Source organism: Capsicum annuum, unplaced genomic scaffold (genome assembly GCF_002878395.1).
Source record: "Capsicum annuum cultivar UCD-10X-F1 unplaced genomic scaffold, UCD10Xv1.1 ctg1489, whole genome shotgun sequence".
Taxonomy (NCBI): Eukaryota; Viridiplantae; Streptophyta; class Magnoliopsida; order Solanales; family Solanaceae; genus Capsicum; species Capsicum annuum.
This window is the reverse complement of record NW_025820303.1, coordinates 4,334,395-4,347,302: the sequence shown is the minus strand read 5'-3', so window position 1 is coordinate 4,347,302 and position 12,908 is coordinate 4,334,395. Positions and strand designations below refer to the sequence as shown.

At 34.7% G+C, this 12,908-nt stretch overlaps 1 protein-coding gene across 5 annotated transcripts; it reads right to left on the bottom strand.

Moving 5' to 3' along the window:
• Positions 1 to 252: 252 nt before the first annotated feature.
• On the bottom strand, positions 253 to 9,700 carry LOC124890242 (indole-3-acetaldehyde oxidase-like). 5 transcript variants are annotated; one of them, XM_047402067.1, is made up of 11 exons: positions 8,807 to 9,698; positions 7,849 to 7,919; positions 6,252 to 7,736; positions 5,350 to 5,609; positions 5,016 to 5,225; positions 4,562 to 4,780; positions 2,740 to 3,705; positions 2,012 to 2,107; positions 1,703 to 1,801; positions 1,068 to 1,257; positions 253 to 782 (listed from the first exon to the last, which is right to left on the bottom strand). In XM_047402067.1, the coding sequence occupies exons 3-11, from the start codon at positions 7,696 to 7,698 to the stop codon at positions 559 to 561; spliced, it is 3,711 nt and encodes a 1,236-aa protein (XP_047258023.1). In that variant the 5' UTR covers positions 7,699 to 7,736; positions 7,849 to 7,919; positions 8,807 to 9,698; the 3' UTR covers positions 253 to 558. The 5 variants fall into 5 exon arrangements, with proteins under 5 accessions (XP_047258023.1, XP_047258019.1, XP_047258021.1 ...); XM_047402063.1 differs by having other exon boundaries at positions 6,252 to 7,919; positions 8,884 to 9,699; XM_047402065.1 differs by having other exon boundaries at positions 6,252 to 7,919.
• Between the last annotated feature and the right edge of the window lie 3,208 nt (positions 9,701 to 12,908).

Here is a 12,908-nt window from a genome sequence, read left to right as displayed (position 1 = left end):
GAAAATATGAAAATAAATATGAAAATATGAAATAATAGAATAAAAATAAATAATAGTGCTCATTCAATATTTTTTACCACAATATGAAAATAGACATGAAAATTTAAAAATCTATATATAAAATAAATAATTAATCAGTAAAATAAATTTTGTTGCCAAGAAAATAGATTTTTATTGCCAAAATACTAAGTGGCTGGTTCTTAATATACCACTTGTCATAAAATTATGCAAACTTCTTTGCTTTATTATATATATGGTATATATGGACAAAATCTTGTAGATTTATGACTGGGCTTGTATACAAGAAAATATAAAATTTGCTTATGCTATTTTATGGAATCGTAACAAACCAAATTCTTTTTCAAGCTAAGTCTTTGTTTATACATATGATCCAAGCCTCTGTTGGACTCTTCACAAATGTTGATGGATGCTTCTCGAATATTCCGTAAGTAGTGTATTTCTTAAGGATCCGACACAGGTACGACAACATTTTTAGAGAGTTCGAGCTAACATAGATCCAGTCCACGGAGTGTCTCCAAATGCTAGAATTCAGGCATTTTAGCTAGATGTCAGATCAAGCAAAGTTTCCAAGTATTTCTCCACATAATCTAGGCCGCACTGTGTTTTCACTACAGGCAAAGTGGCAGGGACCTCCAGATAGAATTCTGTAACTGACCCGTCGAGCTTTCCCCAAAGTTTAAGCTGTTTCCTTGCTGCTTTAATGGCTGCTCTTGTTGCACAATGAACTGAGGATGCCAAAAGCAGTGGCGGTTCACCGGATGCTGCAAAAAGTCGTAATAGTAGAATCAATAATATACACAAACAAATGGACATGTATCATTTTGAGGAAACCTCAAAGTGAGATTTGCTTTATCCCTATAATTGGAAATAGCCTTGGTCCTCTTTTTTACCTTCTTCTAGTAATTAAGTTTATCCATAATTCATGGAAAATGGTCACAAAATCATCAAGAAGAATTCACTGACAAGTCACCATAATAGTAACTAAGAAACAAATGAAAAGAAAATTGAGATCTTGTCTGATTGATGGAATGAAGATAGAACGGTACCTTTAGAAGACAGAACACGTTTCTCGTGATGTCCGCTGTTTAGCACTTGAACATTGAAACTTTTGGGTATTGTGTCCATTGTGGGGATCTTATATGTCCAAGTGCTATCTGAAACAACCAATCCATCTGTGTTCGTAAGATATTCTTCGAGCATAAAAAATCCAATCCCCTGTACAAAAGCCCCTTCAATCTGAAAGAAAATAAATTGATATTAAGAAGGTGATCAATAGGAAATTTTCATGCACATGGAAACAATCACTATTCGAACATCATTGACAATTGCGGGTCCATGCTGGCTAAGTTAGGATGCCCAACCATGAAGAATATCTACACAGAAAAAACAAGGTAATTTTCGAGAGTTTAATGTTGTAAGTCATTACCAAATAATGATATATGCGCTAAGATAAGTCAAACCTTGTACGAATGTTTTTTGTTATTAATAAATCCTATCTATCGGAAAAAAAGGGGTTAGATGAATAAGATGAATTTAAAATAAGCAAACACAATTAAGAACGGGTTCTTTCAACTGAACAATAGTTACTGTCATGAACAATAGTTACCGTCATATACTTCTTAATTGTTTAAGGAAATCCGCATTATAAAAGCAAAAACTTGGGAGTAAATTTTCGATAGACCTGTCCCATATCAACAGCTGGGTTCAAGCTCTGTCCACAGTCATACATAATATCTGATTGCAAAATTGTTGTTTCTCCTGTCAGGATATCTATCTCCACCTGCAAAAACCAACATCTTTACTGTTAGTTTCCTTTAAAAGGTGCTACAGCACCATATGGTTGCTAAATGCTTCAAAAACTAGAATATCCGGTAAAATGTTTTGAGCTCATTAGGATATTGAGAATTGATGTAATCCTCGAGAACGAGATGAAACAACAAGAGTTTCCACATTGAGCTACAAGATTGAGTGGGAAAAGAATTAAGTTTACCTCGCTGACAGCAGCACCATAATTCAGATATTGCACAGAGCTGGATTCCGGCACATAATAAGAATTTGCTGCTAAGTTTATTGCTTGAAATTGTGCCTGAGAGGGGTACGGAAGAATCAGAATTTGAACACTTGAATATTATTCGATGCATACACAAAGAGGGCATAATACATAAACAAACACTTAAACTTAGCTTCAGTTAGCACGTAAGCACTCCAACTTTGAGAGTGCACATCCAGACACCTCAACTTGATTTCAGCTCGCAACTAAACACTCCAACTTGTCCCCACTGCGTCTCGTGGACACCCGACGCTGGCGGGACAATTTTGGAGGTGTCTAGATGATCATTTTGTAAGATGGAGTATTCAACTGTCACAGTTGAGATGAATTGAGATATCTAGATATGCATAATGTATTATTGTTTTAAGAGATTTCGTTCACACAAATGGATCAGGAGCTAGATTTCATACATTCCCTTTCAAGTCTAAATTAATTTATTATGGTCTTAAAAAATTAAAGCCCAGCACTATACTGACAGATGTTTCCAATTTTAGTCTGTTCTTCACCATATACTATCCTTGTGACTGCTTCAGTTTGAAGTCATCTATAGAAACTATAATTCTGTTTGGAGCATGAACTATAACCTCATGAAGGGACAGTGAATGATTATATCATAGAAAATTGTAATATAAGGAAGTTAAAAGAGAAGCACAACAGAAAAGAGAAACCTGGCAAATCAGAGTAGTCCAATCAACAGAACCATTTTGTTCTTGCAATTTCTTCTTCAGAGGCGTTAGTCTTTCAACTAATATTTTGCAGCACAATCTAACTGCTTCACAGCTCGATTCAGATGTAGTACTTCCAGCAGTAAACCCGCCTTGCACTAAGCTTAAAGTGTCTGCTTGTATGACACGTACTTTCTCCACAAGCTCTTCACTCCAACTACTTTCAATCAAACTAAGACCATAGGCAGTCATTTGCTTGACCTTTGTCCATAGACCCTGGCCAATTTCAATACCTCCAACCTCTACAATCACTGATCCGTCCGAAAGAATGCTTACTTTTCCAGGCGTTGGTCGTTGTGTAGATTCATAGACCAGTGGAACTCGAGAAATGCCCCTTTTCTTCCATATAGTTTTTTGGTTATATTGTTCTATCATCTCACTTCTTTGGACAAAACTTGATGATGTGGCCAACTTATCGATGATATCTGGCAAAGTATAATCACCTATATCTCCTGCACTATGTCCATAGAATAATTTGAGACTTTCAAAGGTGTGAATATTTTGTTTTCTGATGGAGTCCACCTCCATAGATAGTACACTTGCTACATGTTCCATTATAGCTTCGGCGACATAAGATCCTTGCACCTCCCCAGGGCCACGCATAGCTGATTTGCTGGTAAGATTTGTCTTACATACTTTAATATCAAAAGATAAGGCACCCCAATCATACTTTTTGAGAGCACCAATAAAGTTTGATGGTATGACAGGGCTTACATCTTCAGTGATCCCAGCATTTACCAATACATCAAGATGTAAGGCGGTGATTCTGCCATTTGACTTGAATCCAACACTGTATGTTATTTTCATGGGGTGTCTCCCTCCTGCCATTATCATGTCGGTCTTTCGGTTGACGTATATCCTGACAGGGCATTGTAACTTCAGCGCTGCAAGTGCACAAGCTGTGGAGACCTAACATATCATGTATAGATTTTCACAGCAGAACTATAAATGCTGTTGCAATAGAAAGAGGGAAGGAGAAAGAAAAAAAGAGAAATATAAAAGGAGGAGTGGAAGTGAATGTTATGTCTTGAAAGATGAGGTAGGCACTCATTTCAGGATTATTCATGTCTTCCGTTGTCATTTCATAGTTTATCTGGATCCATGCACTATATCTATCATGTAAATAATTAAACCCCAAAGCTAATCAATGTCGTGAAATTTTTCATACATGATTGGGAAAACATAAAAGACGTTATCAAAGAGGACACCGGGAAAAAAAATGAGGACATTTTGTTCATGCTTAGCTATGGAATAACAAAGCCTCTAAAGAGAGTTTAGTACAACAGAACCAAAAAATGGAAAAAGGAACCTAGACGACGTCTTATTTAAAAATATATGAATTGGAATGTCCACAAGATACTTGTATCACCTTCTAAGTTCTAATTATATCTAAACATATAGATAGCTGCATATGAAGTTTCTTTCTCATCCTACTACTGAAGACTCCCACAAACTTTAGCCATGTTTTCCACATATCACTCCACTACTATGATTACATTGTTTAGAGGGCATGGAAATTTTATAGGTCTCAATAAAAGAAAAAAATTTCATGTCAAACTTGATCCCACCTGGGAAGACACAAAGAGGCTTTTTTAAAAAAAATATAGATTTAAAGTTTGTCTCCTCTGATCATTGATGTGCAAAAAGTTACAAGTTATGTTTTCCATCCCGTGTAAGCAAAGAGTTGACTTAACTTCCATGTAAGCAGAAAATTCATGTTTTCTTCATTTAGTTTCACTCTCTATTAGAAGTAGCAGATACTCACAGGCATTGCTCTCACTGCCTTGCCTCCAAATCCACCTCCAACCCTTCTTGTGACAACACGGATGTTATGCTCGGGGACACCAAGACAACTAGCAATTACACTACCTGCATACTCAGGACACTGACTTGATGCATAGACAACCATACAGTTATCTTCATCTGGAACTGCTAGAGCAGTTTGTGCCTCCATATAAAAGTAGTACTGGGACCCAAGTCTCAACTGCAAAATATTATTAGCAGGACCAACCACTGATAAATTTGAACTGTTGAAAACATAAAAAGTAAATAAAAAAAATGTGCTCATTCCAACTCCTTAAGCTTTTAAATGAGATGGTCACACACTTCATCATGAACCATTAGTAAATTTTACAGGTAAACATATGACATCCCACCTCTTAGTAAGTGAGTTTCAAGAACTTGTTTAAAAGAAATCACTAGAGAGCTAATCAAAGTACCTCAGCAGAGAGAATCTTGTGGTCGGCGTCAGCCATTCCTTTTGAGAAATCACCAACTTGTTTTGGATATACAAATGCTGGTACTTGGAATAAACTGGATTTCTGAACGGCTTCCTCAACGGTTAAAATGGGAGAATCTATATTTTCAGTGTCATATTCAACAGTGGCCATGCTTGCAGCCACATCTGCAGATCGCTGACTTTCCGCAACCTGAGTTATTTGAGAACATTAACCATAAAAGAAATAGTTTAAAATGTCCTCTATAGAGAAGTATATAAGCAATCATTTTGCCTAAACCTATTTTAACAAAAGATTCTTGAAACCAAGGGCTTACCACAAAAGCAATTCGGTCACCAGCATATCGGGCGAGATCATCTGCAAATAAAGGTTCGAGACCAAAAATGGTCTTAGATCCTACATTTGCTCCTCCGCTTGGGATATCTTTAAAAGTAATAATGGCAGCAATTCCATCAGGAATTGAATTAGATCCAAAGTGGATGCCCTTTACCCCTGCTAATGGTCTTGTACTATAGATAAATGCTCCATGTAGGCAGTTTGGTGGTGATGGAATGTCATCTACATAAACAGCTTCACCTGCAATTGTAATTGTTTTTCCTCACTAAGGTAATAAGACGCCTGTTGATTTTTTCAAAGTTTAAAATGTCTGAAACTGAATATTAAAACATTGCACCTAGATCTGAACACTGAAAAATTATGGTGGTTGTTTTTTTTGGCAATGAAAGTTGTAGGGTTATGGCAGGTGGTGATCGTCGTTGAACGAAAGATGCTGAAATGGTGCTTATGCAGTAGTGGTTGCGTTGTGCTGGCAAAAGATGATGGATGTGTGGTGGTGAATTATGGTGGTAGTGGGGGGTGGAGGTGGTTGGTGGTGTGACTACTGGTAAAGAAAGCTGGTGATGGTAATTGTGATGTAGAGGTTGGTGGTGGTGACTAGTGGTAAAGGTGGATGGTGATGTTGGCTCTATGGTGAAGGCTGGTGGTGGAGGTGATTGGTGATAGAGGTTGTCGATTGTGGTGGTTGGTGGTTTGATGGTTGTGGAGGTGGTTGGCAACGGTATAAGGATACATACAAAGGTAATACATGTAGGGCTATAATCAGTTTACCTCATCACAGACCAACTTTTACAGAAGCGCCACAAATAGGATTCAAAATGACATAAAACTCAGGTTACATGATGCATGAGGGGAAATAAATTGCTAAAGGTGAAAACAGACCAGAAGCTTGCATGGAGGCTCCAAATTTTTTCATTGGTTCACCCACTGGATAGTACTCTTTGCTTGATTCCACAACCTGCTTAGCAGATGATAATAGAGTCTGTCGTTTCTCTTCACTAATATAACCGGCTTTGTTACTTTCTGAAACCTCCGTTACCAAAGTAATTCCCTTTAACAAACCACTAGACATCATGGGATCAACAGTGGTGAAGCAAAAAAGAAACTCAAAAAGAAAACTGACTACCGTGCTTGACCTGTAATCTGGGTGAGTAGTGCCATCTACAGGTACCACAACATGTTTGACTAATTTAAGTGCTTCGGACAATACATTAACGCTTAATATCTTCCCAGTTAGATAATCCTCTACTTTTTTGGCTCTTGTTGCATGTTTTGTGCCGTAAGCACCAAAAGCCAACTGGATATCGTTTATCAGGACCCCATTCCCGTGGAAAGAAACATTGGCTAGGAAAGCAGCATTTACATATGCCAAAGCATTTCCAAGAGGTCGTGGTGAAGCTCGATAGGTTTCAAACAAAAACTTAGAACAGGTTGAACTTCCTTCCTTTTTAAATGGAAACAAAAGACTAAGCAGCACATTCCTCGAGTCCAGTTGTGGCCTTGCTGAGAACTCCTCAAATGTGAGTTTTTCATGTCCTTGACTAGTCATTATGCAGATAGTAGCACCCAAACAAAGAAATAATGTAGCAATATCGGAAGGAAAACCGTCCCTCTGTGCCATAACCAAATTTCCCCCAATGCTAGCAGAGTTTCTAATAAATGGGGAAGCAATCTTCTCCATGTGCTGAGCCAACTTTTGGCTAACCAGCTTTCCGTATGAATTCAAACTGATTTTTTTTTCCTCCTTCAAAAATGAAATAAGTTTAGAGATGGTCACTGCAGCCCCTACTTCAATTCCCATGTGATCTAATCTGATGACTGAAAGCTCAGGGATATATCTCAAATCAACGTATCGGTCATATCGCTGGGTTTCCTTGTAATATCCTGTCCCTGTGTTACCAACAACCAGCTTAATTCTTGCCCCATTTTCAGCCAAATTGGAGTGCAACAAACTTCGAAGCTCGTCAATAGAAATAGGAGTGTCCCATGGATACTTTCTGGAGTCCAAACATGCGGCAGATTCTCTTTTCAAGGATGTAGAAAATGTAGTAAACTTCTTACCTGGATTATAGGGAGGTAACTTACTCACTTTTATATCCCTGGAATCTTTCTTTTTCCAAAAGGAATTGAGACCCAAATCCTCTACATCAACATCTGCCGCAAAAGTCTTGCAGGCATCAGCAATGGGCCGATATCCAGTACAGCGACAAAGGTTCCCTGCTATAGATTTTTCGGCTTCAGATACAGTCAACTTAGAGAATCCTGGTGCAGGATCTGTGTGGTTTGCTTTATCAGCATTGATAAGAGCCGAGAAAAAGGACATACACATTCCTGGAGTGCAGTATCCACATTGAGAAGCATGAAAACCTGCAAACCTTTCATGAATTGAGTGGAAACCATCCTTGGTGTTTCCTAGGCCATCACTTGTAGTAATTGCGCAACCATTTAAACTGCAAAGAAGTGTAAGGCATGAACTCACACTAAAATCTTCAACCCGTTTAAGCTGGGGATCATACTTTGAGAGAAGAACAACACAAGCACCACAACCACCTGCAACCATTCAAATTAGGAATTTGATAGCTATTTCTCGAACTAAATTCTCATTTTGCGCATTAAACATCAGATATTTTAGAAAATCAAGTTGGTGAGCTGAAAACTTCTTCAAAGACTTCCAAAGTAATACAATTTCAAGCTTGCCTAAACTTACCAATAGAATAAAAAAAAGGCATACCTCACATTAACTTGTATTCTTTAAGTTTTAGATATAGATAGATACAGAAGATAAGCATAAGATTTCACCACTGGGTCTCCTAGCTTCCTAATAATCAGAAACGGAAAGGAATAGGAGATACAAAGTAGTAGTGACCTATAAAAGGAAAACATCCAATTACTACAAAAGGACAAAATAACAATAACCAATTTATGTGCTACAGAAGGACTCCACAAACAGCAGGCACTTAAAATTACAGAACTAAACCATGTACAGAATCAGAAGGCCAAGCAGCACAAAGAAAAGAACCTAGCAGCATAAATACTGCTCTCTCTTTTCTTTTCCTTTCCCCTCAACTCAAGTCATATAGTTTCAATCCTACAAGTATAGCACCGCTCGATTTCTATACATAAGACGATGTTTAAAGTCAGCACCTAGAAAAAGCAATAGATTGGTAGCATTACAGAGAATTTAGTCATTTAGACATTTTCATAACTCTCTTTAGAGCAAGCGGGTAACGTGTTATGCACATTTAGAGATACCTATTTTTCAAGAAAAGCAAAAAAAGAAAAATAATGCAGAAGGAGTCAACACATTACAACAAAAATACCAATATCAAAAAGTACACATAGATTTACATGTGAAAAACTTCTAAAATTTCAGCAAATATTAAAGTTTGAACTCTATAATTTCATTAGTCAAAGTGTTCAAATGCTAAGAATCTTACAGGTTGACGTTCTCAAGTTTAAATTCTAAATCCGCCTCTATGCATATATAACACAAGGATATAGGAAGGAGTATGACCTTCACCACAGCCTGACTTGGGACTTTTGAAGCAAGTCTCAGTGCGCAAGAACTCGAGCAAAGTAGTTGAAGGATCAACACTAGGAAGCTCAAATCTTTTTCCATTGACCGTAAAAACCAAGATCCCATTTTTCAGTGCTTCCTCCATTTGTACTCTCCAAACAAGTTGTCAGACTCCAAAATACCTTCGACTTTTTGAAGTTCTTTTGGCTGAAAAATGCACACTAACCAATATTGACTTCAATTGGATGTTCAAGATTTTTCATTATTCAGTGTCTCCACCACTTGTACTCACCAAACAAGATTCTGGGAGGAAGCAGTAAACTTCAAACAAAGTGTCAGACTCCAAAAATCTTGACTTTCTTGTGTTCTTTTGGCTGAAAAATTCACAGTAACCAATCTCCACTTCAATGGGGTGTTCAAGATTTTTCATTTTTCAGGTGTCTACTCAATTCATACTCTTCAAACAAGATTCTGGGCTCAAACACAGAAGTAAAAATGAGGTGACTGACTTCCAAGTACTGACTTTCTGTCTTCTTTCGGCTGAAAATTTAACAGTAACCAATCTTGAATTCAATTGACCACTGTTCAAGATTTGTCAAAAAGGAACTTCGCAATACATTAATATACAACATGTAGATAATTAACCCCTTGTAATTGTTGTAATTATGAGCCAATTATTGATGTTATGAAAGTGCAAAAAACAGAATAATCTACAGGTTGAGGATTACTATGGAAAGGCCATTTATTAAGAGAATCGGACAAAGTAGCAGTACAAGCACCGACTGAGGGGCTAAGGAAAATGACATGATCAGTCTTTCATTATACTACTCTTTTTTTTATCTGATCTGGTCTTCATTATAGTGTATAAGTCAAAATAGTCTTCGTCCTGAACTTCCTCCTTTTAGCAATTCATTAATTTCGATTTCCCACGTATTACAAAATTAAATAATATTTGATATATTAAAGCATTTTTTAAAAACCACAAAATTTAATCTTCATTTTTTAAAATTTCATGACATATTAGATTAAAACAGACCAAACAAATTAAAACATAATAAGTATTACATTTTCGCAAGTGACATCTTAAAATGATCATATGTTAACAAAAAAATCGTGGGAGCCGAAAAAAATCCATAAAAATGACTACTCTCATCAGAGGCGGAGCCAGAATTTCAAAGAAGGGTGTTTTATATTCAAAGAAAATTTAGAATTTCAACTAAGGGGGTTTCATATTCAAAAAAAACTTAATCAAATGGGGTTCAACACCTATTATAACCACATAAAAAATAATTTTAATCATATATAAATAGTATATTTTTCCGTCGAAGGGGGTTCGGCTGAACCCCGAACAGAAGGCTAACTCTCATCCAAACACCCAGTAAGTTATGATGAAATCCCTATGCCCATAATACAATCAAACTTGACATGAGCCAATAAGTAATCACTTCAATTTTGATAATATATGTCTAAACACCTCAATTTTGATAATATATGTCTAAACACCTCAATTTGATTTCAACCAACAGCTAAGAGGCCTTTTGACCATAAAATATTTTTACTTTTTTCGAAAAAGTATTTTGCTTCATGAAATTTGTGGTGTTTGGCCATGAAAGTTTTAAAAACAATTTCAATTTACTTTTTAAAAAGTGAAAACAAATTTTTATTATTTTTACTTTTCTCCAATTCGAATTTCAACTTTTGTATCATTACAATGACCTCAATTTTGTTAATTTTTTCAAAAAAAAAAAAAAAAAAACTCTTAACCTAAATATGCTTGAACAAAAAATTCCCACATAATTTGTCATTACTGTTAATGAAAAGAAATGGCTCCATCTTTCACTTCCATATGTTTTAAATGCATTCTCCATAGAAATATGCTTGCACTTCATTGCTTTCTCTAACTTTTTTGTTAAAACCATTGAACTCTCCAATGCGCAACAAGCACCCTGACCCATAGTGGATGTCATTGATGTCATGCATTTCCAACCAGCACTGTCTTTCCACTTAAAAAAATTCATAAGCGTCTTATATAAGAATTTGTTTTAGAAATTTTCTTTACACTCTGCAGTTCTTCCATTTTAATGTGAATCATTCATAACGTAAGAGGCTATTTGAAAGTTTATTTATTTACTTTTTTTATCATATATGAAACAACAAAAAAGGAAAAATAAGGAAGAACCAAATAATCACATTTGGTTGTATGTTGGTAGGTAAATTAGTCAGTTAAGTGATTTTGATAGTTTCTAAAAATTGAGGGTATAAAATTATATTTAAAAAAAACTTTTCAAAAATCTAAAAAAAAATATGGTTAAACACAACTCTAACTTTTAAAAAATTAATTTTCATAGTCAAACGCCTACTAATATATTTCATTTCATAATATAAATTTTGGCGTAATATACAAAATTTAAAATTGTTTAAATAATTTTTTATAAATTAAAGTATTAAATTAATATAATAAAAATAAATTAATACATCTGAATATACATACTTAAAGTTAAATATTTACTTGTCAGCTCGGTATTCATTTATGTGTTACGTCAACCGCACATCTATTGTTATATCCTTGTTAGTTGTGTCCGATGGATTTGAGTTTTCTAAAGTTGCGTTTTTTGTCCTCCATAACCGATCCCTCCCCCCCCCCCCCCCCCCCCCCACCCCCCACCCACAGAAAAAAAAGTTCAAACTCTATTTATGAAAGAGTCTCGAGTTTCCCATAGAAAGCATGTGGGGAAGTCGCATTGTCTATTTATTTATTTTTCTGGAGAGGGGAGGGTTTGCATTGTCGTTCGAAAAGGAAATGGAAGATGGTGAAGAGAAATAATGAGATGCAAGGCAACACTTCCATGAATATTTTACCCTCATATTTTTATTTTTACCCATTTAATTATTTTGATTATTAATTAAATTAAAATTATTAATAAATGTTTGAACTAAATTAGGTGGAAAAATATAGTTTATGTTTCTTTCCAACAGTTTCCTCCTTTTTCTTATCAAAAATAATTAAAAAGAAATTCTCAGATTACTCATATTTGCCATCATTAAAACGAGGAATGATTTATCCCACCCATTCGGCAACTACAATTATAGATATTTAAGTTATCTCCACTCAGCACTACCAAGGAATCAATCGTTAAATGATTTGTCTAAGTTTACGCCCTCTCGAACTATATAAACTTTAATTAATATTTTAAAATAAATATTTTTTAATCATATTAATATAAGAACTATTATAATTTATAAAAAAAATTTATATTCTTTTTAAAAATTTGAATTTAAAATATTTAATTAATCAACTTTAATTTAATTTTAAAATTTGATCAACTTGACTTTCACCAAGCAAAAGGTAAATGTATAAATGAACGGAGAGAGTGACATTTTTGAGTTATAAATATGTACTCAATTTTTGGTATTATTGCTCATCTCTTTAAAGTCCTTGAATAGTTTGCGTACACATGACGTATTTGCAATTACACCCCCATTTCTTTGTAAAATGCTTTTTTTTAATAAAGTCAAATAATATAAATTTTAATCAAAATTTTAAACTGTATCTCTTAATTAAGTTTAAAAAAATGCAATTTATTGTATTTTTAAAATAGTTTTAAAATTTTTATAAAAAAATTAAATTAATTTAACTTTAAAACTTAGTCAAATAAACTCACAAAAAATAAAGCATACATATCTATGATATATTAAAAGTGTGAAGACCCTTAGAAATATGATCTGAACTTTTTACCCTTCATTAAAAGTTTTTCCTTTTGACAAAATCATTTTTTCACCAATTTTTTTCAATTATTATTTAATTAAATTTATAAATTAATTATAATCTTAAAATAGGATAGAAAAATACTCTTAAAATAGGATTCTATTGAGGAAATACTTCTATAAATATTGAGATGCGCGTTAAACTAGAGAAGAATTCGGTTTACTTATTGGGAAAATATGATTTATGATCATCTAACTTGATTCAGTTGCATGTCTAGATTGATGAATGTTTAATCTTCTAATCCTCAACTTCTTCA

What these genes read in the sequence shown, in the direction of transcription:
- LOC124890242 (XM_047402063.1), bottom strand. Translation starts at nt 9,031, where the DNA reads ATGGAGGAAGCACTGAAAAATGGGATCTTGGTTTTTACGGTCAATGGA. An exon ending in GGACTACTCTGATTTGCCAG is followed by an intron (nt 2,108 to 2,739) that starts GTTTCTCTTTTC and finishes TACCCCTCTCAG; the next exon opens with GCACAATTTCAAGCAATAAA. An exon ending in ACGTGTTCTGTCTTCTAAAG is followed by an intron (nt 783 to 1,067) that starts GTACCGTTCTAT and finishes GACTTTTTGCAG; the next exon opens with CATCCGGTGAACCGCCACTG.